The 26,358-nt window shown below is 36.1% G+C and overlaps 1 protein-coding gene across 3 annotated transcripts in view; it reads left to right on the top strand.

Moving 5' to 3' along the window:
* LOC107657657 (cell adhesion molecule 4-like) overlaps positions 1-26,358 on the top strand; it is a 159,489-nt gene that overhangs the window by 125,339 nt on the left and 7,792 nt on the right. For 2 of the 3 annotated variants that reach the window (XM_016445818.1, XM_016445816.1), the window contains exons 3-8: positions 1,044-1,331; positions 4,526-4,687; positions 5,765-5,855; positions 13,487-13,659; positions 19,596-19,673; positions 24,986-25,114. In XM_016445818.1, coding sequence (XP_016301304.1) covers positions 1,044-1,331; positions 4,526-4,687; positions 5,765-5,855; positions 13,487-13,659; positions 19,596-19,673; positions 24,986-25,114 — 921 coding nt within the window. The remainder of the gene's footprint in view (positions 1-1,043; positions 1,332-4,525; positions 4,688-5,764; positions 5,856-13,486; positions 13,660-19,595; positions 19,674-24,985; positions 25,115-26,358) is intronic. The other variant, XM_016445819.1, reaches the window with a different exon arrangement.

Raw genomic sequence — 26,358 nt, 5'->3', positions numbered from 1 at the left:
GCGTAAAAAGACAGTATAAGTCATTATAATCAGTAATTATGTCCCCACTGGATGCAACAAATGCCTCGTTTGTAATGGGTTTTAATGTTTGTCTCGTCGCTCCGGCCGGACACGGCATCAACAGTATGTGAGGGGCGTAACATTTCCGTCTCACGCTTGAGGTATTCGGCCAATCACAACGCATTGGATAGCTGGCCAATCACAGCACACCTCGCTTTTTCAGACCGATGAGCTTTGTAAAAATCGACGCGTTTCAAAAAGGCGGGGCATAGAGGAGAAACAATAATGTACAGTATGTGGAAAATAATGTGTTTTTTGAACTTTAAACCACATAAACACATTTCATTACACCAAATACACAAAATAATGTTCTTTTTAGCAGCATCATATGACCCCTTTAATGTTAATGATTGAAATCTCTTATGCTTACCAAGTTTGCATTTATTGAATTAAAAAGACAGTAAAAAACAGTCATAATCGGAAATATTATTACAATTTAAAATATCTGTTTTCTATTATAGTATATTTTAAAATGTAATTGATTCCTGTGATGACAAAGCTGAATTTTCAGCAGTCATTTCTCCAGTCTTCAGTGTCACATTATCCTTCAGAAATCATTCTAATATAAACATATTATGCCTTTACTGTCAATTTACTTTTACTTTTGTTACTTTAAGTTAGTGTGAATTGCCAACCACAACCCATTTTACTTATGTAATGGGCTTGACTTGATTTTAATCATTGTGAAAAGAAGGCGTTATAAACCAGAATGAAGCAAAACTCGAAATAGGATTGCTAAAACAATGCTTAAATGCCTATTTGGACGTCAGTGGAAAAGGGAAGTCATTTCAGAGAAAGAGAAAGTCATTCCATTTTGATTAAAAATTAAAAAGACACATTTTCTTCTTTGCAATAACATGCACCAGTGAAATTGCTCAAAATAAGACTACAAGGATGCATTTAGAAAGCAAATAGGCTAAATTTTAATTTAATTTGAACTTGCTTATCCTGGGGTTCCTTTATCCTTACTCTCTCTCTTCTAGCACTGAAAGACGACCGTTTTCAGATGGTTCTTTTCACGCCGCGCCTGGTGCGGATCACATTGACTAATGTAAGTGTATCTGACGAGGGCGGCTACTTCTGTCAGCTCTACACCGATGACACACACCACCAGGTGGCGACGCTGTCGGTGGTGGTGCCCCCGGAGGTCCCTACAGTGGAGGTGAAGACAGAGGCAGTGGAGGGTGGAGAGGTGGAACTCACATGCATGTCCCCGCGGAGCAAACCACCAGCCACACTGCGCTGGGTTCGAGACCGCCGAGAAATCGCAGGTGAGTTTAATGTAAAAGTCACATTTATATATTATACATGCGCTTACAAACATGAAAGACACATATAAGCACATATACAAACACGAAAGAGTCAGCTGTTCTTAAAAATCCTTCACATTTGTGCATATTGTGCATATTTGCTTTGTCTCTTTGTCAGACTCTCTGTCTTCACGGTAAATGTCATGCATTTCAACTAATCTCTGACAGCCAGGACTATACGCTTTGCTCCTCTCCCCCATGTGTTTGCTCATTGGCACATTTTCCCCTCTATTGATTTATGTCACTCTATCGAATTTCAAATGCATCTGTCCATCTGGGTCTCTTCGGATGTGTGCAGATGAACGTTTTTTTGGCACATACACCCCTCCACACACAGAACTGGATCCAGGTGCGGCCCCAATCTGTGCCTCTCATTTTCCTGCTTTCTCTCCTCTCTTTTTCTCACTGCCATCATATTTGCTCTATCTTTTTGTTTTGGGCTTCAAATAAGGGGAAAACACAGAGAATGAAAATGACAAAGACACAGAGACAGGGAAAAAAGAGGCAAGGAAAGTGTAGGGTGAGATTGTAGGCTTGGCTTGCTATCAATGTTGTTGAAATATAAAGCTGTGAGCACAAGTGTCTGTCTGTCTGCGACAGATTCAGTAAGACAGGGCTCAGTTTGAATTTAGACTTTCTGAGCCCACCGCTGTTCCGCTTCAGTAAACATAATTTAAATGTCTGCCTGATCAAGGTTATTTAAGCAATATCACACAAGTAAGAGTTATATAAACAAGTTTATGTCAGGTAACATGTTTCAGACAACACACAGGCTGACAGCCTGTCTGGAAAAATGACTCCACAAACTCCACAAAGCCACTTGCATATTCTGGTCTGGAATGCCATTAACACAGACAAGCGGAGTGACACAAACATAAAAAAACTGGCCAGTGCGGTTACACCAATGCTGCGTTTATGTCATTTTATTGTGAGATGGTAACTCTGAGATTGGATAACACTTTAACATTTTCAATTTAGTGAATGCATTACTAACAGTACTTTTACAGCATTTAGTAATCTAGGCTTAATGTTTTGGAAAGAAGTTTGTATGCTCACCAAGGCTGCATTTATTTGATCAAAAATACAGTAAAACAGTAATATTATTATTATTATTATTTTAAAAAATCGGTAACACTTTCTATGAAAGTATGATTATTTATAACATGCAATAAACGCCATGTTAAATTCACTTAATTTATAATGGATTATAAGTCTCATATCTTGACAGTATTTATTTAAGATCTGTACAGTATCTTATTGATATTACAATAAATATAGTTCAAATCAAATGTGCCATATTACACATTCATCTGATCAGATATCTGATCTTATGGCTGTTTAAGAAACATTTTTTATTAATATAGCTGTTGTTGTTGTTGTTGTTAATAATTGGTCTTTGTTGTCTGCTTTAAGTAAAGTAACAAGTTAACAATGGCAAGATATGATACTTATAATACATTATAACTATGGGAAATATAATCCATTGTAAGTTAAGTGGATGCATTGTGTTAATTGTGTATTATAAATCATAATCTTAAAAGCTATAACAACAAATAAGTAAATATTATAATGCATTAAAACTGTTGTTATGATTACTCATGAGATGATACAACATTATTATAATTTTTTTTATAATACATTATGCATTCATTATAATGCCTTAAGAATACTCTTATAATGTATTATAAATACAGGCTTCATAGAAAGTGTTACCAAAAAATCTTACTGACCCCAAACCTTTGAACACTAGTGTACATTTTTAACATTTCAAATCAAAACAGTTACATTGCTTAAATTACGAACAAACCTTATCAATAAACAATGCTTTATTTTTAAATTAATATTAACCTAGGGTGATTAGTTCAAACATTAACATTACTTAATGAATAATGATCAAGCATGATTTAACAATAAACAAAGCTATATTTATAAATTAACATTAACATATAAATGAAGAAATGCTGTGAAAATGTAGGGTGCTCCAATGGTTATGTATTTTTAGGCGAACTTTCAAGTTAGCATCAGCCTAGTTTCCTAGTTTTTCCATTGGCTTCTAGATTATTGCAGAAAATAAACTCTGTGACACAAATGTTTATGGTTCATACTTTTTGTTCAATTTTGAAGCCTAAATATAAGCCAAATGTAAGCTAGAAATAGTTTAAAACTGCTATAAATAAAAGTAAAAGCTACACAAAATCCCAATTAGATATGACTGATGTATTTCATGTTTAGAATAAAATATGAAAATATCTTGAGCTCATGTTAACCACAGACCTTATTTTAGGCATTTAACTTAAAACCCATAAAAAAATAAAATAAAAAAAAGACATTGACTTTGTTATGATGGAACTGAAAGTGTAAAAATGCGAACACTTTTCCAGATTTTGTCATCCCCGCGACACTGTTTATTTTTAGTTAATGATACTTACTTAATATAATAGAGCCTTATTGTAAAGTTGTTTTAGAATCTTCTCTGAGCTGTTCATGTCTTCAAACTCAGAAATTATTTGTTTCTATAGCAGTACACAACACAAAAGAGTATCTATTTTTGGCTTTGATGTTGATGACACCACAATACTTGATTGCTACATTGTTCAAAATGAAAAATTCAAAATAAAACACAAAGCAAGTATAAAATTACATATCAAAAAATGGCTAAAGATCATTCATTTTTGCCACTGACATTCTGATTGTTTTTATCTGGCATTGCAATAGTCAAGTTATTGGTACTGTCTGGTAAATACGAGTCTGACAAAGACCAAAGTTGGTAGCCCATAATACGGTAATCCTCATAAATATCCTTCATAAATATGTAAACTCCGTTTGACCCCACTCTCTATCGACCTAACTTCCCTCTGTCTGTTTCATCATCCAATTACTGCCCTTCACTCGCCCCTTGTCATTTCGTTTTTTTAATCATCAAATTAAAACTTAATAGTCTCAGAAGGATAATAGAGCCTGTTCTGTGGTTGTGAAATCAATGCGAGTAAGGTGTGTTGCTCAGTGCATCAAATTCATACTGTTTGAAGTAATAAGGGCGAGCGTGCAATCCTTTGTACGTAAGGTATGTAAATAATGTCTGGCTGAAATGTGAACACACATTGTTAAAATTTGAGCAAACTGACTTCTCCTTCCATCCCTCTCTCTTCGTTCAGGTGTGATCTCTCAGCAGGAGAACGGCAAGACTGTGAGTGTTTCCAACACTATCCGTATCCCCGTGGAGAGGAAAGATAACGGAGCGGCGCTGAGCTGTGAGGCGTCTCACCCGGCACTCGTGGGGCAGAAGCGAGTTCGTCACTACAGCTTGGACGTTCACTGTGAGCCAACAATGCCATCACGTTTCCATGACTACCGCCATATTAGACTGATTAACGGTTGTTATTAGCTCACTGAAGCACCATCTGTTTAAACATGTTCACTTGGCAAGCCTCTAACAAGGTTTGTTTGTTTGTGTTACATCTTGCCTGTGATGATAAAGGATGAGAAGACAACAGTATCCCATTAAACATCACACCACAGTATTAACAGAAACACTCGAAATGTAATACTGTGGAAAGATTTCAACCTATAAAAATATCTAATATGAACTTTATACAAGGACTTCTCACATGAAGTTGCTGTAACAGTCGGAAGGGCTTTATTCTGTAAAAAGACAATCGAGTTTAAATGAATTTTAGTGTATTACTGTTGGTACCCACAATGAGTTTAAATCAGACACTGCTAGAAATGTATTGAGACACTTGCTCTGTTCCAAAACTTAGTGAGCTGCATCCGTAGGCAGCACTTTAAGAGCATTTTTATGCAAATACATTTTATACAGTATTAAACTACCATTCAAAAGTTTTTGTTGGTTTGTTTTTTGAAAGAAGCATAAGCTTCTCCCAGGTTGTATTTATCAAAAATACAGTGAAAATGATAATATTGTGAAATATTATTCAAATTTAAATGTTACATTTTTTTATATATTTAGAAATGCAATTTATTGCTGTGATGGCTTTCTTATTAATATTTCTTATGAAAAATAAAATTTTACTTACAGTATCCCAAACCTTTGAATAATAGTTCATAAAAATTGTTATAAATAATAAATAGATCATAAATAAACTTGAAATAATAAAAAAATGTATTTAAGAAAAAAATATTGAAATTATGTGTTTATTTATTATTATTATTATTATTATTATTATTATGTTCACATTGGCTGTATTCATAATCAACTGAGTCCAGAGCAACATTTAGTTGTGAGTGAGTAATTTTGTTCCAAAGCTGTAACTTATGAGGTTCCATTTTAGTCAGGATACTGCAATTGAACACAGTATGTGTTGACTAGACTTTGTGACAGAGCTCTTTTCCTGTTTTATTCCCTCTCTCTATCCTTCTCTTTATCTCTGCAGTTGCTCCTACGGTGAAAATCATTCCCCCTCAGGGCATCCTCCGAGAGGGAGACTCCCTCAGTCTCACCTGCTCCGTTACCGGCAACCCACTGTGAGTGTACAAGAGCATGTGTGCTTTTCTTTGGAAATGTATCTGTCAGGTTGCGTGTGGGAGATTTTGATGGATGTGAAAGCGTGCGTGAATTTCTGTTTCGACTTGTGCTTTAAAAACTAATCATCTGAACTGGTCCCACAAGAACAGCTTTAAGCTGAAGCTAGAAGCTTTATCTTCTAACACTCCAAAATGCTTAAAGAAAATCAAATGTGCCATATTACACATTCATCTGATCAGATAGCCGATCTTATGGCTGTTTAAGAAAAAATATTATTTTTATTTTCATTATTATTGTTGTTGTCGTTGTTGTTGTTGTTGTTGTTGTTGTTATTTATAAGTGGTCTTTGTCTGCTTTAAGTAAAGTAACAAGTTAACAATGGCAAGATATGATACTTATAATACATTATAACTATGGGAAATATAATCCATTGTAAGTTAAGTGGATGCATTGTGTTAATTGTGTATTATAAATCATAATCTTAAAAGCTATAACAACAAATAAGTAAATATTATAATGCATTAAAACTGTTGTTATGATTACTCATGAGATGATACAACATTATTATAATTTTTTTTATAATACATTATGCATTCATTATAATGCCTTAAGAATACTCTTATAATGTATTATAAATACAGGCTTCATAGAAAGTGTTACCAAAAAATCTTACTGACCCCAAACCTTTGAACACTAGTGTACATTTTTAACATTTCAAATCAAAACAGTTACATTGCTTAAATTACGAACAAACCTTATCAATAAACAATGCTTTATTTTTAAATTAATATTAACCTAGGGTGATTAGTTCAAACATTAACATTACTTAATGAATAATGATCAAGCATGATTTAACAATAAACAAAGCTATATTTATAAATTAACATTAACATATAAATGAAGAAATGCTGTGAAAATGTAGGGTGCTCCAATGGTTATGTATTTTTAGGCGAACTTTCAAGTTAGCATCAGCCTAGTTTCCTAGTTTTTCCATTGGCTTCTAGATTATTGCAGAAAATAAACTCTGTGACACAAATGTTTATGGTTCATACTTTTTGTTCAATTTTGAAGCCTAAATATAAGCCAAATGTAAGCTAGAAATAGTTTAAAACCGCTATAAATAAAAGTAAAAGCTACACAAAATCCCAATTAGATATGACTGATGTATTTCATGTTTAGAATAAAATATGAAAATATCTTGAGCTCATGTTAACCACAGACCTTATTTTAGGCATTTAACTTAAAACCCATAAAAAAATAAAATAAAAAAAAAAGACATTGACTTTGTTATGATGGAACTGAAAGTGTAAAAATGCGAACACTTTTCCAGATTTTGTCATCCCCGCGACACTGTTTATTTTTAGTTAATGATACTTACTTAATATAATAGAGCCTTATTGTAAAGTTGTTTTAGAATCTTCTCTGAGCTGTTCATGTCTTCAAACTCAGAAATTATTTGTTTCTATAGCAGTACACAACACAAAAGAGTATCTATTTTTGGCTTTGATGTTGATGACACCACAATACTTGATTGCTACATTGTTCAAAATGAAAAATTCAAAATAAAACACAAAGCAAGTATAAAATTACATATCAAAAAATGGCTAAAGATCATTCATTTTTGCCACTGACATTCTGATTGTTTTTATCTGGCATTGCAATAGTCAAGTTATTGGTACTGTCTGGTAAATACGAGTCTGACAAAGACCAAAGTTGGTAGCCCATAATACGGTAATCCTCATAAATATCCTTCATAAATATGTAAACTCCGTTTGACCCCACTCTCTATCGACCTAACTTCCCTCTGTCTGTTTCATCATCCAATTACTGCCCTTCACTCGCCCCTTGTCATTTCGTTTTTTTAATCATCAAATTAAAACTTAATAGTCTCAGAAGGATAATAGAGCCTGTTCTGTGGTTGTGAAATCAATGCGAGTAAGGTGTGTTGCTCAGTGCATCAAATTCATACTGTTTGAAGTAATAAGGGCGAGCGTGCAATCCTTTGTACGTAAGGTATGTAAATAATGTCTGGCTGAAATGTGAACACACATTGTTAAAATTTGAGCAAACTGACTTCTCCTTCCATCCCTCTCTCTTCGTTCAGGTGTGATCTCTCAGCAGGAGAACGGCAAGACTGTGAGTGTTTCCAACACTATCCGTATCCCCGTGGAGAGGAAAGATAACGGAGCGGCGCTGAGCTGTGAGGCGTCTCACCCGGCACTCGTGGGGCAGAAGCGAGTTCGTCACTACAGCTTGGACGTTCACTGTGAGCCAACAATGCCATCACGTTTCCATGACTACCGCCATATTAGACTGATTAACGGTTGTTATTAGCTCACTGAAGCACCATCTGTTTAAACATGTTCACTTGGCAAGCCTCTAACAAGGTTTGTTTGTTTGTGTTACATCTTGCCTGTGATGATAAAGGATGAGAAGACAACAGTATCCCATTAAACATCACACCACAGTATTAACAGAAACACTCGAAATGTAATACTGTGGAAAGATTTCAACCTATAAAAATATCTAATATGAACTTTATACAAGGACTTCTCACATGAAGTTGCTGTAACAGTCGGAAGGGCTTTATTCTGTAAAAAGACAATCGAGTTTAAATGAATTTTAGTGTATTACTGTTGGTACCCACAATGAGTTTAAATCAGACACTGCTAGAAATGTATTGAGACACTTGCTCTGTTCCAAAACTTAGTGAGCTGCATCCGTAGGCAGCACTTTAAGAGCATTTTTATGCAAATACATTTTATACAGTATTAAACTACCATTCAAAAGTTTTTGTTGGTTTGTTTTTTGAAAGAAGCATAAGCTTCTCCCAGGTTGTATTTATCAAAAATACAGTGAAAATGATAATATTGTGAAATATTATTCAAATTTAAATGTTACATTTTTTTATATATTTAGAAATGCAATTTATTGCTGTGATGGCTTTCTTATTAATATTTCTTATGAAAAATAAAATTTTACTTACAGTATCCCAAACCTTTGAATAATAGTTCATAAAAATTGTTATAAATAATAAATAGATCATAAATAAACTTGAAATAATAAAAAAATGTATTTAAGAAAAAAATATTGAAATTATGTGTTTATTTATTATTATTATTATTATTATTATTATTATGTTCACATTGGCTGTATTCATAATCAACTGAGTCCAGAGCAACATTTAGTTGTGAGTGAGTAATTTTGTTCCAAAGCTGTAACTTATGAGGTTCCATTTTAGTCAGGATACTGCAATTGAACACAGTATGTGTTGACTAGACTTTGTGACAGAGCTCTTTTCCTGTTTTATTCCCTCTCTCTATCCTTCTCTTTATCTCTGCAGTTGCTCCTACGGTGAAAATCATTCCCCCTCAGGGCATCCTCCGAGAGGGAGACTCCCTCAGTCTCACCTGCTCCGTTACCGGCAACCCACTGTGAGTGTACAAGAGCATGTGTGCTTTTCTTTGGAAATGTATCTGTCAGGTTGCGTGTGGGAGATTTTGATGGATGTGAAAGCGTGCGTGAATTTCTGTTTCGACTTGTGCTTTAAAAACTAATCATCTGAACTGGTCCCACAAGAACAGCTTTAAGCTGAAGCTAGAAGCTTTATCTTCTAACACTCCAAAATGCTTAAAGAGGATCATCTCAATCCAGCTCCAATAAAGTATAACGGCTCAGAACAAAGATGATCCTGCATCTGTACATGAGGAAGAACAGCCTTGACTCCGTCCTCTGTTCCTCCTCCCATCTCTCTCTCTCTCTCATTATTTCCCCTTCAGTTTCAATTGCAAAGTACACATTAAAAGCAGTAACTGGAAAAGTAAAATGCAAATTTATTGTATATTATTATTTTATAACAATTATTACCACCTTTATTTATTAATAAATTAAAAATCAAATTATTTTAAGAAGTAAATTAATTTTGCAGGAAAGGTTGAGGTAATAAAAAATAATAACAGTATGTAATAAAATAAAACAAGATGAAACTAATTGTATAATTAGTGTTGTCACGGTACCAAAATTTCAGTATTCGGTACCAATACCAGTGAAAATCCACGGTTCTCGGTACCAATTTCGGTACCAAAGCAAAACACAAAAACATGCTAATTGAACAACATTTTTATTAATAACATTAAACAAAAATTAAATGTACAAAACCAATGCCATTCTTTATACTTATTTAAAAGTGTTTCAAGTTTTTCCACAAGTAATACAAGTATGAAAAAAGTAAACAAGTTTCACCCAAAAGTTTAGTCATAGTTCTGCTGCCACTGAAAAACATCTGTAAACTGTTGTCTGTTTTAGGGTTTGCTGGTGTGTTTCAGGATCTTCCTCAGTCTGCAGCTGTACCGGGTTGACCGGGTACTCGGTACCACCGGTACTTAAGAAAACCTAGTACCGTAAAGTTTTAATTTTTTTAGTACCGACTTGGTACCGAAATACCGGGTCTTTTGACAACACTATGTATAATTACTACATTTATTTATAAATTATATAAAATAAATATTTTATTTTATTAACTAGAAGTAGCAGGAAAGACTGAAGTAATAAAAATACAGTATACATTATTATTAATAAATATTATTTATTTATTTATTTATAACATCATATGAAATAAATTACATTTTGTTTTTAAGAAAAAAGTAATATGGCAGTACCGGTGGTTATAGTTATAATAAAAATAATAACAGTATACAATCAAATAAAACAGGATAAAGTGAACAATTAAAAAAGACTTCAATGAACATTTCCTCAGGGACCTGACAATGGTAAGGACCATTTAGCCGAGGTCCTCTTAGATAAAATAACGGTCCGCAGATCCGTTTTCAGTCTAGAAGACCCCGACTGAGAGCATCGCCACAACCCCCGATCTTCTTGTGGAGGGGTGCGGGTTGCAACGCTCGTTAACGCGGTCACGCAAGGGCGTTCCCAAAGCGACTTCGACGCAGCTCGAGTTCCTGAAGGGGAACAATTCTTAAGCAGCATTTGAGCTTTTTTTAGCCAATTGTGGTAAATGTGTAATGAAGTTTCAGAGTTTTTCTCTTCGATATTTTTCTTTTACCTCACTAAACGTCTTATATTGAAGGAGAAAGTGTCCCTCTGTCAACCTCAGCAGTGTCACAGTGAGCACAGACACTTTCTTCCTTCAGAAGGCATGTTTGTCGTAGTCTATCATTTTTCTGCGGCTCGCCCGTGGTCACTGAGCCTCTTCTCCCCAAGAGGCTGTGAGCAGAAAGCCATTAAGCCTCTCCAGAGCCTCGTAAGGGACCGCTACAGAAATGAAAGATGGAGAGATAGAGAGGACGCTTGAGCTGCCACTCATTTTATGCTGAAATGGGGAAATGACAGAGTGAGGGAAGGAAAGAAAGATGGGCTCAGAGAAGTTTTAGCTAGGAAAGAGAAATGAAAGGCTACGTGATTTATACGGCAGGGGAAAGAGAGTGTAAAATGTGTAAATGTTTAATTGTAGGGGCATGTTTGAAGATTACAACAACAAGTTTCAACAATGATTTCATTAACAGCGTGCATTTTGAAGCAGTTAATGATTTAAACGTTGGTTAAATTAATAATTAATTAAACACACATAACATTTTACTCCTATGGAAACTGTAATGCTAGTAAAATGCCAAAGAATTTGCACGATCTTGAAGAGTCTGAAATGTTGCTCCATCAGGACATAAAAAATACACACATCATAACTTATTCAAAGAAATAGCGCTGACTACATATGATACGGACTTAAAGACATGAAGCTTTATTTCCAAGGATGCATGGTAAACTTTTAATGCAATATAGAGCAATATTAAAACATGCTTGTATTGTAATAGTTGTTGTATATCCAAATCCATTTCTGATACTAATACCAGATATATGTCCATGTTTAATATTTCCTGCATAATTATGTACACAAAGAAATATATTTTGTGTTGGATCAGTTACCTGTGTCGGCAAATATGCAGCTGACACACCCACCTAAACAATTTCAATATATCGCTTATCCTGCCCGAAAAGACCATAAACATTGCAGATAACATCTGAAGTAACAATTAATTTACATACACATAACATAAAAATGAATCCTGTGTGACTGATACGCTTCAAATCTGGTGATTTTAGGTCAAGGTTTTGGCTGTTTAGAACTCGAGCAATCCATTCATTATATAGATCAGTGGTAAAACCTAGTGTTTTGAAGGATAGTGGCAAAGACTGGTAAATATTCAAAATTACAGTTAATTAGTTCTTGGGGGCTGCACTGTGATCCTTAAATAGAGCCTTTTAATGTCATCTAATGATTCTGGTTCTAGATATGCCTGAGAAGCTTTTTGGTATATGAACCTTTTTTTAAACACTTAATGACATTGTAGTGGGTGTCTTCTGTAAATCATGGTAAAAATGTATGATCGTCTTTTTTTGTACGTTTGTTTTTTTGCTCAAAAATAAAAAATTGAACAGGACACATTCTAATGGTTGAGGAAACAATTTAAAGTTGCATTAAATTTTTAGTTGTTTTGATGCTTGAAAACCCCTTTTTGTCTTTGACCCATGTATATATGTGTCTGTGTGTTTGTTCACAAATGAAACAAATGGCTCTTTATGAGTGAGTCATTGAATCATTCTTTCAACTGATTCGTTCAAAAACATTTAGGAAAGAGACAAGTGAATGGCTAAAAGTCCAAAACTGTAATACTTTTGAGTAGCTACTTTTTTTAATAAGTAATTAATTTGCAACCATTATAAAGTACATTGTTTTAATGTGTGTAGTATGAATGTAATCCAGATGTACTACATTATGTTGTTGTTGTCATGTGACCTAATAATGTCAGTTGCATCGCTTCACTGCCATTCACAAATCCCTGAGGATGGGTTAGAAATGTGTCCATTAGATGCATACTTCAGAATAGGGCTGCACGATAAATCGCATGCGATATTTAACGCGCATCTTGTGAGAAAAGCCGGTTCTGTAATCAGCGGTAAATCTCCATCACCTGCATGCTTTCACATTGAGCAGCATTAACTACACAGAGCCGTTGTTCACTGACGAGCTGCGCAAAACCACGTTCATATTCGCGTGATTTTTTGCGCAGCTCGTCAGTGAACAACGGCTCTGTGTAGTTAATGCTGCTCAATGTGAAAGCCCACAGGCGATGGAGATTTACCGCTGATTACAGAACCGGCTTTCTGACAAGATGCGCGTTAAATATCGCATGCGATTTATCGTGCAGCCCTACTTCAGAAGCTCGCCAGAGATTTAAAAAAAATCAGTGGGGTTTATAGATATAATAAACAATAATTAAGTAATTTAACATGCTCTCTGAAGCAAATCTTATCATACACAAATAACAGATAACTTTATTTCAGATAAATATACATTTATATAAATTATTTGTTTTAAGGCTGTTTACATTTTTTACCCGACAAAAATACTGATTAAGAAATGTTTTTTTTTCCTCCCCCAAATCCTTTTATCTCTTTTTCATCTTTTTTTTTATATTATCTGATTTCTATTCTCTTTCGTCCCTGGTGCCTAATTATTTGGAGAATATTTGTTTTTTAAACTTTTCTTTTAATGCCTTGCTCCTTTGATAAATTCTTGATTGCTTAATGTGTTTTTTGCTGTCTTTTTTTCTAGACCACGTGACATCCAGTGGTCACGAGTGAACGACACTCTTCCTGAGAGGGCGGAGAAAACGGGCAACATTCTCCAAATGTCTCGCCTCAGCCAATCACACAACGGCACCTACCTCTGTCAGGCCCATAATAATTACGGCCGTGCAGCCGACCACTACACACTGCTGGTGTATGGTAAGAAAACGAATGTCCCTGGTCACATGACATTAACCCTAACCCCTTCTAAACTACTCAGTAGAGTCCACGTTTTTGCATGTCAAAGTCTGTAGGCTTTCGTATGAAACCTGTTTTCACACCTCTCAGAATTACAAAACATTTCCATATGTATACACACGAACACCAACACTTTCTTTTCCATTCAAGAACAGCGTGGTTTCTTTATAGCTACAGAGGTGGTTTACTGTGGCTTTGAATGTCTTGTTCTCCCACCATGGTGTGTGTTTTTTTTTAGTCCTCCCCCTCTCGCCCAGGTCTATACAGGGTACTGCACCTTCCAGCTGTGTTTGTAGACCCGCAGGATGTATGATGTATTTTGAAAGAGTGCAAGAAATGAGATCCCCTGAGGTCTTCCTCCTTTCTTTCTCTTTTTTCCTCCTCCTTTTTTTGCATTGTAACGACAGCCATCAAATACGCACCTTAACGAGGCAGCTCGGAGAGCGCAGGTGGGTGGGAATGTCATCTTTCATCCCGCTTCTATCCTTCGCTCCCTCTCTCTTCCACTCGTTCTATCCGCGGTTCTGTGTAGGTGAGCCTCTTAGCTTTGAAACACCTCTGCACTTTAGAAAATGTCCCAGGATCCCTTTCTCTGCCTGTTTATTCTTCCTTCCTTCCTTCCTCCCTGCATTCCTCCCTAATTTACTTCTTCCTTCTTTTCTTCCTTTATTCATTCCATCCTTCCTTACTTCCTCCTTTCTTCCCCCTTTTATTTGTTCCCTCCTTCCTTCCTTCCATCCATCCATCCTTCCATTCTTCCTTAGTTTCTTTTATCTTCCTTCATTTCCTCCTCCCTTTGTTTCTTCTTTTCATCCACCTATCCAATTTTTCTTTTCTTCCTTACTTTATTAATTGTTTTGTTCCTTGTTCCTTCTGCCTTTGTTCCTTCCTTCATTTTTCTCCTTTCCCTCTATTTTTTTCTAAATTTCCTTCCTTCCTTCCTTTTCTTTCTTTCTTTCTTTCTTTCTTTCTTTCTTTTCTATCTTTCTTTGCCCTTTCTCCTTTCTTTATTTCTTTCTTTCTTCCTTCTTTTGCCCTTTCTCTTTTTCATACATTCTTCCTCCATTTTTTCTTTCCTTCATTCATTTACTCCTTTCTTTGTTTTCATCCTTTCATCCTTCCTTTGTTTCTCATTATCTTCTTTCCTGCCTTCCTTGCATCCTTCCCTCCTTCATTTATGTGTCATTTTCTTCCTTAGGTTTAATACTTCCTTTGTTCCACCCCTTCTTTTCCCCTTTTTATCCTTCCTTCCATTTTTTTCTTTCCTTCATATTCATATTCTTTTATTCATTTAGTTACTTATGCTTTCCTTTCTTCAATTCTCGTCACCTTCCATTCTTCCTTATTTCTTTCCTTACATCCTTCCTTTAATCTTTGCTTTATTCTTTCCCTCCTCCCTCTCTTCTTTCCTACCTTTTCCACCCCTTCTATGTTCCTTTTTTCTTTGTACCTTCTTTTCTTCTATCCTTCCTTACTTCCTTTCTTCCAACTGCCTTCCTTTCATCCAGTCTTCCTTCCTTCCTTCCTTTTTCTTTCTTTCGTTGCTCTCCTACACAGAACGCCAACCTTCCCATTTAATGTGTTTGTGTGGGAGTAAATGAACAAGATTTGGTGTTAACTCTCAGCAGTATCAGCGTATTTAGGCTTCATCCGCTGGAAATCCCATGCTCAGTGCAACTAAAAAACGAGAAATGGCTGACTGCTAGAGGGTGAGGGAGAACTATTGAGATGATGAGTCAGCAGTCATAGTGACACCAGAGGGTGGAGGAGGCCTGATCTCAATATCTTGCTGCTTTTTCTCACTGATTTATTTTATGTCTAAAGTGGCCATGAAGTGCAAAATGAGGAATTACAGCCAATACGAACAGAATGATGATTATAAACTGGAGGAGGGTGAGAGAAAGACAAAATGAGTCAGGAAAGATGAAAGGACAGAGGAGGAGGAGATTTTGTTTTTTCAGAAATTTCGCAATTTACGCTGACTGATATGCAAGTGTGCATTTCCCACATGGCTCAACAGGTACGCCTGTCTGTGCTACTTTATCTCTGTCTGTCTGGAAATATTTGCATATATATTTGGTACACACTTTTTTGCCAAACCCACTTAAGAAACATTTTAATGTGTAACTACTTTTTATATTTGTTGGAATGTATCTGTGTGGGTTCAGGTTTTGCCTACACAAGATCTGTTAAATCTGAAATCACCTACATTGTAGGCAGCAGCCAAAAGTCTCTATGAGGGAAAATGTCTAAAACATGCTAAATAATGCTTTAATGAAAATACATAAATGCAAAAAGGTGTCTCAGTGCTAGATTCAAGATTAGAAGGTAGAAAACTTCATTAACTGAGAACACAGAAAAGCAAATTTGAATATGTGTACGTGTACTCCTCACCTCCACATATGCAGCTTGTCCAGTAGTCAAACGGTCAAAGGATAGTCCCCTGGAGACATGCTTATGTAAAACAGCAGCAGTACTTAGCCATGATGGACCTTGCTGCCAATAAAAACCATTACAATTGAACAGCCTCAGAGAGCCACTGAGGTTGAAATGAGTGAAAGGATGGATGGAGAAAAAGATAAGGAGAACCAACGTTGCTTGCAGGAGAGAGGAAAAAATGTAGCACAGTAATGAGTTGTGCCTCTAATTGGTAGAAACAACATGGGCACTTAGGAACTCAGGAAAAGGAGAAGAAAGCATGAGCAAGAGGGGATATAGTAATTGAAAATGTCATATTTTTACCTTTGGATAGTCATGACAGGAATATTAAGCGTGGCGAATCGAGGAGTGTGTCGAGCTGACGACAGAGACTTGGCCTTTGAGCAGAGAGGGGAGAGGTGAGAGACTGTGGGATTTACAGATTCCATATACAGAGAGAATTAGAACAACTTGAAGATCTGCCACTCTCTCTTTCTTTGGTGCTATAATGTGGCACAAAACCCAGAGTCCCAAAATCGCAGAGAACAACATTGCTGACGTGACTCACCCAAACATCTGTGTGATGAAATGTTTATCAGCTTCCAGCCTGAGCCGTAATGATGTGCAGGAAGCAGGAAAGAAGAAACGCCTTTAAAATGATGGGGTTTGGGAAAAGTGCAGGAAAAACAGAGAAATGTAATGAATGAGAAAGTGGGAGCACTGAAAAGAGAGGAGAAAGGAAAGAGGGACAGGAAATGTAATAAGAAAAAAGGATCTAAATACAGAATATGGCAACCAAAACCAAAATTCGGTCATTATTTATTCACCCACATGCCATTCCAAACTTGTGTGCAGGCTTTCTTTTTCTTCTGTAGAGCATAAAAGGGAAAAAATTTGACTGCCACTTTCCATGCAATTACAATAAATTGGGACTGAAGCGTTCAAGGTTAAAAAGGATCCAAAAGCCCCATAAAATAACAAAAGTCATCCACATGATTTGTGTGCTATACTCCAAGCCTTCTAAAGCGATATGCAGTCTTTATACAAGAAACAACCCAAACCAAATTCGTTATTCACTACTTTTTCATTACTTTTTTCTTTCTTTTTTTTCCACATTGTGATAATGCAAGAAGTAGGCATTTTTGATTTGTGAACAAATTATTTTTGATCTGTGGATCTTTTCAGTGAATTGGTTATACTGGTTCACAAAACTGTCTAACTGATTTTGTTTTCCAAATGGAATTGATTCAGTTATCGAGTTCAACTCACTAACTCAATGATCCGGTCAGAGTGGTTCACAGTGATATCAATTAATCAATTAATTAGTGTTAATTTGGTTAGTATCTTACACAAATCAATAGTAAGGCTACAGAAGACATGGAACAAGTTGTATGGTCAATGCTTATGAAACTCTTATGGTCCTTTTGTGCCAGTCCTTGTTTATGGTCTGAAGAATGTCTCCGCTTATGTTCTAAGGTATAAATGTCATGAAATAAAGGTTTGGATTGACATGAGGGTGAGTAAATGATAGGGATGTAACGATTAACCACGAGCCGGTCGAAAATCGATTCAAATATGTGACGATTCAAATCGGTTGAGATGCCAAACAAATCGCGATACAATTTGAGTAGGAGTTTATATGAATGTATCTCTGAGGGGAACTGACTATCTTTAGAAAAGTTTACATGGTATTTTCTTTTCATCTTGCCTCTGAACAATGCATATTAAAGTAGTGTTCATAAGCACAGCTCTGCTTTGTTTACAGCGGTAACCCAGGAAACACTGTATCATTGCTGTTCATAAGCGCCACCTGCTGTCAGAGAGTGAATCTGTGTCTCATTCAGCTCATCTGCTGTTTTGTTCAGATATGTTTTATAGTTTCACAAAACTAAAGTCAGACCATTCTGTTTTTGCTTCAAGTTTCAAAATTATACAGTCTAATTTAGATTAAAAACTACTCATGCTGCATATATGCTGCATCTTTGTTTGGATCATGATTAAAATCCAGTGGTTGCCTCTATTTTAAATGGAAAGAGCACAGACAGAGCCTTAGTTTGTTCATATTAAGTGATTTCTTTTATTTGTGTAACTTACTTGTTTGATTTGGGGTTTGTTTTAAAATTTCAATTTAGTTTTGTTATATTTCAATTTCACAAAGAAACGTGCAGCAATAGCCTAATAAAATGGCACCTTTTCATTTACTGTATAATGTCTCCAATCTTATTTTGTTAAAAACAAATCATGAGAAAATCGAATCGTGAATCGCATCGAATCGTGAGTTGAGTGAATCGTTACATCCCTAGTAAATGATTCAAGATTCAAGAAGATTCAAGATTTTTTATTTGTCACATACATGGTTATATAGAGAATATATGACCAGCGGTGAAATCTAAGTCAGGTCCGCTCCATGGACAGTGCAATTATTAAAGAATACAAAATTATATATAAATATAGGTATGGAAAAAGTAAGATATAAAAAAATAAGAATAAAATAAAATGCGCAGGACAGTGTACTGTAGACTTAATAAATATTAAGATGAGCAGGAATGTACAAGAGGAGAATGTGCAAACAGGTTGTACAGGGTAGTTACATAGCAGCAATAGGGGTAAAAAAGTAAATAAATAAAATATAACAGAAATTGCTGTGTGCAAGTGACAATGTCAGTATATTAAGTGTCTTACTGATAATTAGAATATATGACATGAATGATGACAGAATTCACATTTTTGGGTCATTTAAGAATTGTTTTTGAGGAAACTATACCTTTAAATATCTGAACTGTTGTGTTCAAAATAGAAGTTTTGCCACAGAGAAAGATGAGAGGTATTGAGAGGAGAGGAATGAGAGTGATGATTAGCTGCCTTCCTCTTTCTAAAGAGTCATGTTGGTCTTGGGATATTGATCTGCGTCCGTTATTGATCGGTCTGGTACCAAGCTGTTAATCCTTTCGAGTTTTGAAGCCCACGCACATACGCAAACGAATACTGTGTTGCTGCTCTTTGTTGCATAAAAAGCTGTAGACCCATATGCAGATGGAGGAGAGAGCTGCGAGGCAGCAACAGGAACGAGATGGGGGGGAAAAAGAGCGATAAGGCTAGTGCTTATATTAGAGGTGTGGAGGATGGTGAGCAGAGCAGTAAGATTGATGATCTTTGGGATGGAGGGATTGAAGATTACAGTGAGAGAGAGAGCTGAGCCCGGGGAGCACGGTAACTGCAGTATTTTGCAGTGGTGAGAGATGAAAGGGTGGAACAGGAAGCTGCTGCACCCTGCTGGCTGGAGATGTTACCCGCAAAGAGACCCTTGACCCTGGCAGAGGGGTGTGTAATTCAAGAACATCACGGTTTATCTCTTGCTCACACACTTGTACACTCACTCACACACTGATAGACCCTTTGCTAGTGTTTTTCCTTGCATGTGCTTGTATGTAGCTGCAGTAGTTAGTAAATAACCCTGTTGTAAATCCATTCCCTTGTAGTGTCTGTCCCTCCCAACTCTCATCCTGCCATCGCTCACCCCATCCTTCCATCCTCCAGCTTTACAAAGGAATACCAAGGTAAACCTTCTTCCATCACCTCACCTTACCTCATCTCCTTTACATTGTTCACTTCCCTTTTACCTCCCTTTGTTTCCTGAGTTGTACTTAATGTTAGTTTATTGCACCAAAGTTTTGCACGACTACATTTGAATTTCTTTCTATCCCTTAGAATAAATCGGGCTGTTTTTGCTATTGTAGCTGTAAGAATTATGTAAACAACCTCTGTTGTGATTGGCTAACCTCTTCATTTCTGTAATGAGTGACAGTTTGATTACAGTGCTTGCACAACGAGCACTGTAGTAATATTTTATCATCTTCTCATTCTTCTACACATTTCTGCAGTTATTTCTGCTTGCTTTATTTGTTTTGTAAATTATTTTCTTCATAATTTCATATGGAATATCATATTCAATGGAATATGATATATTCCATTGAAAACTAATCAGTAATTTTTGAGACTTTATCCAAAACACCCACTACTTATAATGGATGATAATATTTTGATATATATTTTGTTAAACACTATAGCCTTGGAAAACTCATATGTTGACAGCGCTTAAATATATTCAGTGATTGTCCCTGTGAATTACTGTCAGCCCTTCATATAATCTTTTTGTTTATTGTAAAGTTTATATCTGTTTAAAAATTTTATTCAGTTGTCTTATTGATTTATGGTGCATTCACACTATGTTGTAATTACAGTAACTATATGACAACCCAGACATTCTACTTAATGCATTTCATGTCCTCAGAATAATGTGTTCTATTTCAACTCTATTAATGGCAACATGAATCTGTGTAAATCGAGCAATCGATAGACAAAACCCAAATAAAACAAGTAACAGTTGTTATGCAAATACCTTATTAATAAACTTTTATTTAGATTATTTAGCAAAAAATTTGGTATTAGTTGTCCAACTCTGATCTAGCTACATTAAACTGTATTGTGTCTTTCATTTATTTTCAGATTAGTCTTGCATTTACATTTAGTCAATTACTGGAATTTATAAGAGATATAAGAAATAGTAAGAGATAACTACATAACTACATTTACCTGCTGAATTTGCTGCCATTTTGAATGTTTCTGTGTGATGCTGCATGACAGGTACAAGTTGGAGCTTTCAGAATTAAGAATTGACAAGTTGCAATTACAAGTTCTATGAGGATGTGAATGTTTCTTACAGTACAAGTCAGAATCTCATAATTATGGTAACTCCAACATGGCATGAACACATCTTTGTTGATAAAATGTTCAGCATTCCAAATGTAACTGACTAAGATGATGTCACTGTGATATGTGCATACAGAACTGCAGTTGTGCTGCATCCCAATTCGCACACTAGCTGTCCTAAATAGTATTTGAAATTAGAATTAGTGTGTCTCCAATCATGGTATGTTGAAGTGACTATCCCAAAGTTACTTGGATGGTCTATTATTTACAGTGAAAATTCAAAGTGCAAATCCGTGCACACTCTAACCCATTGCATCTTGGTGGAGAATTTGCTACAAAAACTACAAAAATGGCAGATATGCAAGACTGACGGTAAAGAAATTAAGGTCCGCATTAAATCAAAATGGACTTTATTTACTTTACTAGCGCACATTGCTAGTCTTGATGTGAACAATTAATCCGTGCAAGTTAATCCGCTGAAAAAAATGGTTTGTCTTGGTAATCTTTAATCAAAATCTGAACATTTACTTCTGCTCTGGAATTGCATCCCTTCTCTGATGACGTCAGTTTGACGGCTTGGGAAGAATATCCTTAAACACACCCCTTAAACTGTTAGTTTGCTATGAGTGAGAGATGAGAGGAGAAGCGCAAAAATAAAACCACGCCCTCTCCTCAATATTCCATTTCAGCTGGAAATACGTCACTTCACTGAAATAAAGTCGGCAGCAACTTCCGGTTGACGCGGACTTTAAGATAAAGATGTTTGAGTGATAATAATCAACATTTCACGTGATATTTATTTAATGTAATCCGTGTTATATTTCATCTGCAATAACATTGTGAACTTTTTATAGATACATTTGGCCATTAACTTTTAAAAAAACATGAGGGTGAGTTCTCTGCATGAAAGTCCCACGACTGGAAGATCAAGGTACAGAGGATGTAACCTGTGACAAGATGATTGACAGGCCAGTTTACACTACCAGGATGTGTGTAACAATGCGACAGATTGGCTGTTAAAAATGAAATTTTATGACGTGATGGTATGTCCCAAAGCACGTACTTTTTCTTCACAAAATGACAGTTTTAGAGCATAGTATAGGTGGGCGAACTGGGAAGCAGCGTTGGTCTTTTTTTACATGCACTCTAAAAAAAAATTGCATTCTACTTCATGTTTGATCTGTTCCTTCTGTGTGTCTTCAAGCTACAAAGGCAGGACACTAGGCTTACTCATCCATCTATATTGCATATTATTGTCAATTTCTGTCTTTTCCCTGGCTCTGTCTTTGGTTTCACAGCTTTTTTTTTTATAATTTTACCTTAAACTTTACTGTTACTGTTTGCTGGCTTGCAAGCACTGTTATTTCCTTCAGGAAATGCAAATCCAGTTTTTTAATCGTCTTCCACCTCAACATATGCAAATTCCTCCCTGACGGCTCTACTCCAATGCTTACTTTGAAACCAGCTTCGTTCCATATGTTTTCTCCTGCTAAACCGCCTAGCTTCTCATCTTCTCATTCATGTTTTGTGTTTATTAATGTTCCTTAAGATGCATGTGCACACAATCCTATTGTCTTCCAAGTGCCCTTGTCATCTGAAGCACTAGCACTGCTCTCCAGAGGATCTACTCAGCTGCTGCGCCTTGTTTTTCGTTAGAATTTAAGAGGCTGCGAACAGATGAAGAAACACACGCTAAAAGAGAGAGCAAGAAAGAGAGCAAAAAAAAAAGACACATGACCCCTTAAAAGAGGCCCGGCTCTACACGGCATCGCTTGTCATTCATGATGTTGTGGGATGTGAGGTCGGGTCAAACGGGAGCCCTTGATCCTCCCACCTGACAGAACTACTAAGAGACTTCACTGTACTGCAAGACATCAGCATCACACAACACTGCACAAACCTCACACAGCAGCTCCAGCACACTGACCTGCAGAAGATATCAGATGCATTTTCTACCATTTCCATTTCACGCACCTCAAAGTGCACAGTCATTGAATCTATGACACTTTTTTTGCTGGCTCTATCTTTCTCACACATCTTGCTCTTCCTCTTTCTGACTGGCATTGTTTGCTGTCTCCAGTATCCAGCAAGAATTGAAGGGATAAAGACTGTGTTTTCTAGAACAGACTAGAAGAGAAAGACAACTGCAAGTAGAAGCGAGAGACGCTCTGGTCTCTTTAATGTCACTTCCTCAGCGACGGGTGGCTAGTTGTGTGTGTGAGGCAGGGAGAAGCATTAATTTTTCATCGTCTCTGAAATGGACTCCTAATGAAATGTTACTCGACAGCCTGTTCAAAGGCGACCTCCCTCTCTCCAGCTCTCCCGCTGTTTCTGAAGCATTTGCGGTGAAGGTGAAGTGTGTAATTTTTTTGATGTATAAATACTTTCTCTTATCCCAGCTTAATATGCAGAGACAACTGTAAGTAAAGCTATTTGTAGGTTTATTTCCCTCGAAAAATGTAAACACTGGGGCTCTGTGGTGAAAACATTGTTTTGTTTGTTTGAAAATCTTGACCAGCCCCACACTGCAACATCAGCTCAACCAATGGTGTGTGTTTGGGGGCGGAGCAATCGGTATGGCTTACCGATAGAAGAACATTATTACACCCTTCACCTTTAAATTAATACTCTTTTAAAAGAAAATGTGTTTACTCACTCTGGTGGTTCCAGATCCATATGCTGTTCTGTGAAACACAAAAGGTGAATTTGAAGAATCCTCACACAGACTTGGCACCCAGTATGTTTATTGGGTGAGGGGTCTGTGAACATTTGTTAATCTAATGAATAATTGATTTGTTAAATCAAATAAAAATTGTGTTTTTGATTGGTCCAGACGCTACACAGCTCTTTTCTATACAATGAGGGTACATAGTGAACGGGGACGATTCACCCAAAAACAAAAATTCTGTCATCATTTCCTCACTCTCATGTCATTCCAAAAATGTATGACTTACTTTCTTCCGTGAAACACAAATAAGGTATTTTGTGGATACAGTGGAAGTCAATAGTAAACAAAACTGTTTGTTTAACAAAAAAATTAATAATACAGGTTTAGAACGATATGAGTAGATTATTTAATGACTAAAGATCAATTAACATCAACAATAATTAATAAACTCTTGCTGTTTTTTTTTTCGTTTATGTTAGCAAATGCATTATCTAATAAACAAGACCTTATTGCAAGGGTGGGCAACTTCAGTCCTGGAAAGCCACAGTCCTGCAGAGTTTTGCTACTGTATATATCACTGTATATACTGTATATATCACTATTAAGGTTTATTCATTTCAGTTTTAGTTTCAATTTATTCCCAGTGAATAATTTTAGTATTAATTTTAGAGCAACATATCTATTTTTCATTTAGTTCAGGTTTTTCATCTAATATTATATATTTTCTCAGATTTAATTAAATTAACAAACATGTTTTCAATAGTTTGATAATGAGCTAAATTAATACATAATTAATACATAATAACCCTGATTGTAAAGTTGTATCTTTTTTCAGATTTTAGAGAATAACAGCCTTGGTCATGAGCTATTGCAGTTTTGTCTCACAGAAATAAAGTCATACAGGTTTGGAACTAAGTGAGGGTGAAAAAAAAAAAACGATGACAGAATTTTTCATTTTTGGCTGAACTATCCTTTTAAGATTTGGTCGCTTGTCTTTTTTTTCAGGCACTCATGAAAACTTTACTTATTGGTGGTTGATTTTTGCCCTGCAAGCAAACATACAGCACTTTCCTTCCTCACTCTTTCTTGGCATTGTTCTCGTCTGGTATGTCACTTTCTCTCTTCTGCTCTCTCTGTCTGTATGTCTTTCATTCACTCTGTCTCTATGTCTCCTATTTTGCTTTTCTACCCACTGCTGTGTGGTGTAAACAGGTTGTTAAATATTTAAGGGTGCTGTCCAGCCTCATGTGTTGATGATTCAGAGTGTCTGCCTGCCTCTCACTGTTTCCTATCTGTCAGTTTAGGTAAAACTTTACTGTATACTTCACACACAGACTCTGATGGCATCTTTCCTCTGCAGTCATTGTCTCTTTCAACTAATAAAATGCAAGCAATAAAAAAACATGATGCTTTAATCACAGTTCTTTGTTTTCACAGGTCGCTTCTTTTTAGTTAAAATGCTAAAGCTCAAACTTTTTGTGTGTGTCTCAGACCCCGGAGCAGTGGTAGAAACCCACAGTGCTGTTCCGTATGCAGTGATCGGGGGCATTCTGGCTCTGCTGGTCTTCACGGTCATCTGTGTGCTCATCGTCACCATCTGGTGCTCCGTCCGACAGAAAGGTGACCTCCTCTCTCTACAAACCCTTAACCTGTGGTGACACACAGACATGCAGCACCTCAACTTCTGAGGAGAGGGAGGAAGTAAGATAAAGGCTGGTTCACACTGCACCAACATCAACCAGCAACCAGTTTCAGTCACTCATCCAGTTTGATTTTGGGTTTTGAGTTTGGTGAGTTTGAGTTTGGTGTTTGCTGGTGCAGTGAGAGACAATATTAGCAAGAACTAGAAAAAGAACACTGGTGATTTAAGGTTGGGCTGTATAATATACTGGGTGATGGTAGAAATGTCACTCTCTTGAGATTGTTCTGTACTGTTTATACTGCAGTGGATTCTTATCAGTGAGCAGAACTGCTCTGTTTTTTTCATGTGACAACAATGAAGAAACATTGAGTAATGTGAAAATACAGAGCGAGATGTGAGGATAAACGTATCACAAGGTGTTTGTTATAGGCAAGAAATGCAAAGCAGAGTTTACAGTGTTTACAGTTTCCAAGCCACTTATTAAAGTGTGTTTCAACAGATATATCTACTATTTGACATTAATCCAAGCAGAATATTCGTTTCAGAGTATTTTGAATATTAGTTATAAACAGGGATGGGCAGTATTTATGATACATGTATTTCAAATACAAAATAGTATTTTGTAATTTGTATTTGATAGGGTTGATGAAAATGGCTTCGTATTTTGTATCAAAATACTTTAGTGTTTTGTATTTTTGTAGTTTTAAAATACTGTAAAATACTTTGTAAGAAGTCTACATGATGACATCATAAAAATGCGGCCTCTGATGGGTGGCTACTCAATATGCTAGTTTGCCCAGACTTGTTGAGATCAGAACAGAAAATTGATGCATATGGAAGAAGTTGGTCAAGGTAAGAAATGTGCAGGCTGCCAGCTTTCCATCCTTTTTTTTTTGCATAAATTGCTATAATTTTTAACAGTTCATGTTAAGTTTGTGTTCGTTTTAGTAGCCTAGGCTAAATAGTTTACCAATTTACATAATGTTCTTGAAAACTATTATACCGAGCAGCAGCCCCACAATTAACGTTAGCTTGCTACTTTCAGTCTATGTTAAGTTCGTCGGTTATACACGAAAAAAATAATAATACAGTGTTTCAGTATTGTACAACATTAAATTTTAATGCCACGATATTGGTGTAATGGTCTAAACTCGCGTGGAGCAGCAGCATTTACTGTGAGCCGCTCTGAGACACGGATATGACCGCGTGTGAAAGAGCATAG

Source organism: Sinocyclocheilus anshuiensis, unplaced genomic scaffold (genome assembly GCF_001515605.1).
Source record: "Sinocyclocheilus anshuiensis isolate Anshui unplaced genomic scaffold, SAMN03320099.WGS_v1.1 scaffold43, whole genome shotgun sequence".
In the NCBI taxonomy this organism is placed as follows: Eukaryota; Metazoa; Chordata; class Actinopteri; order Cypriniformes; family Cyprinidae; genus Sinocyclocheilus; species Sinocyclocheilus anshuiensis.
Note: the sequence above shows the minus strand (reverse complement) of the source record. Positions and strands in the feature narration are given on the sequence as shown.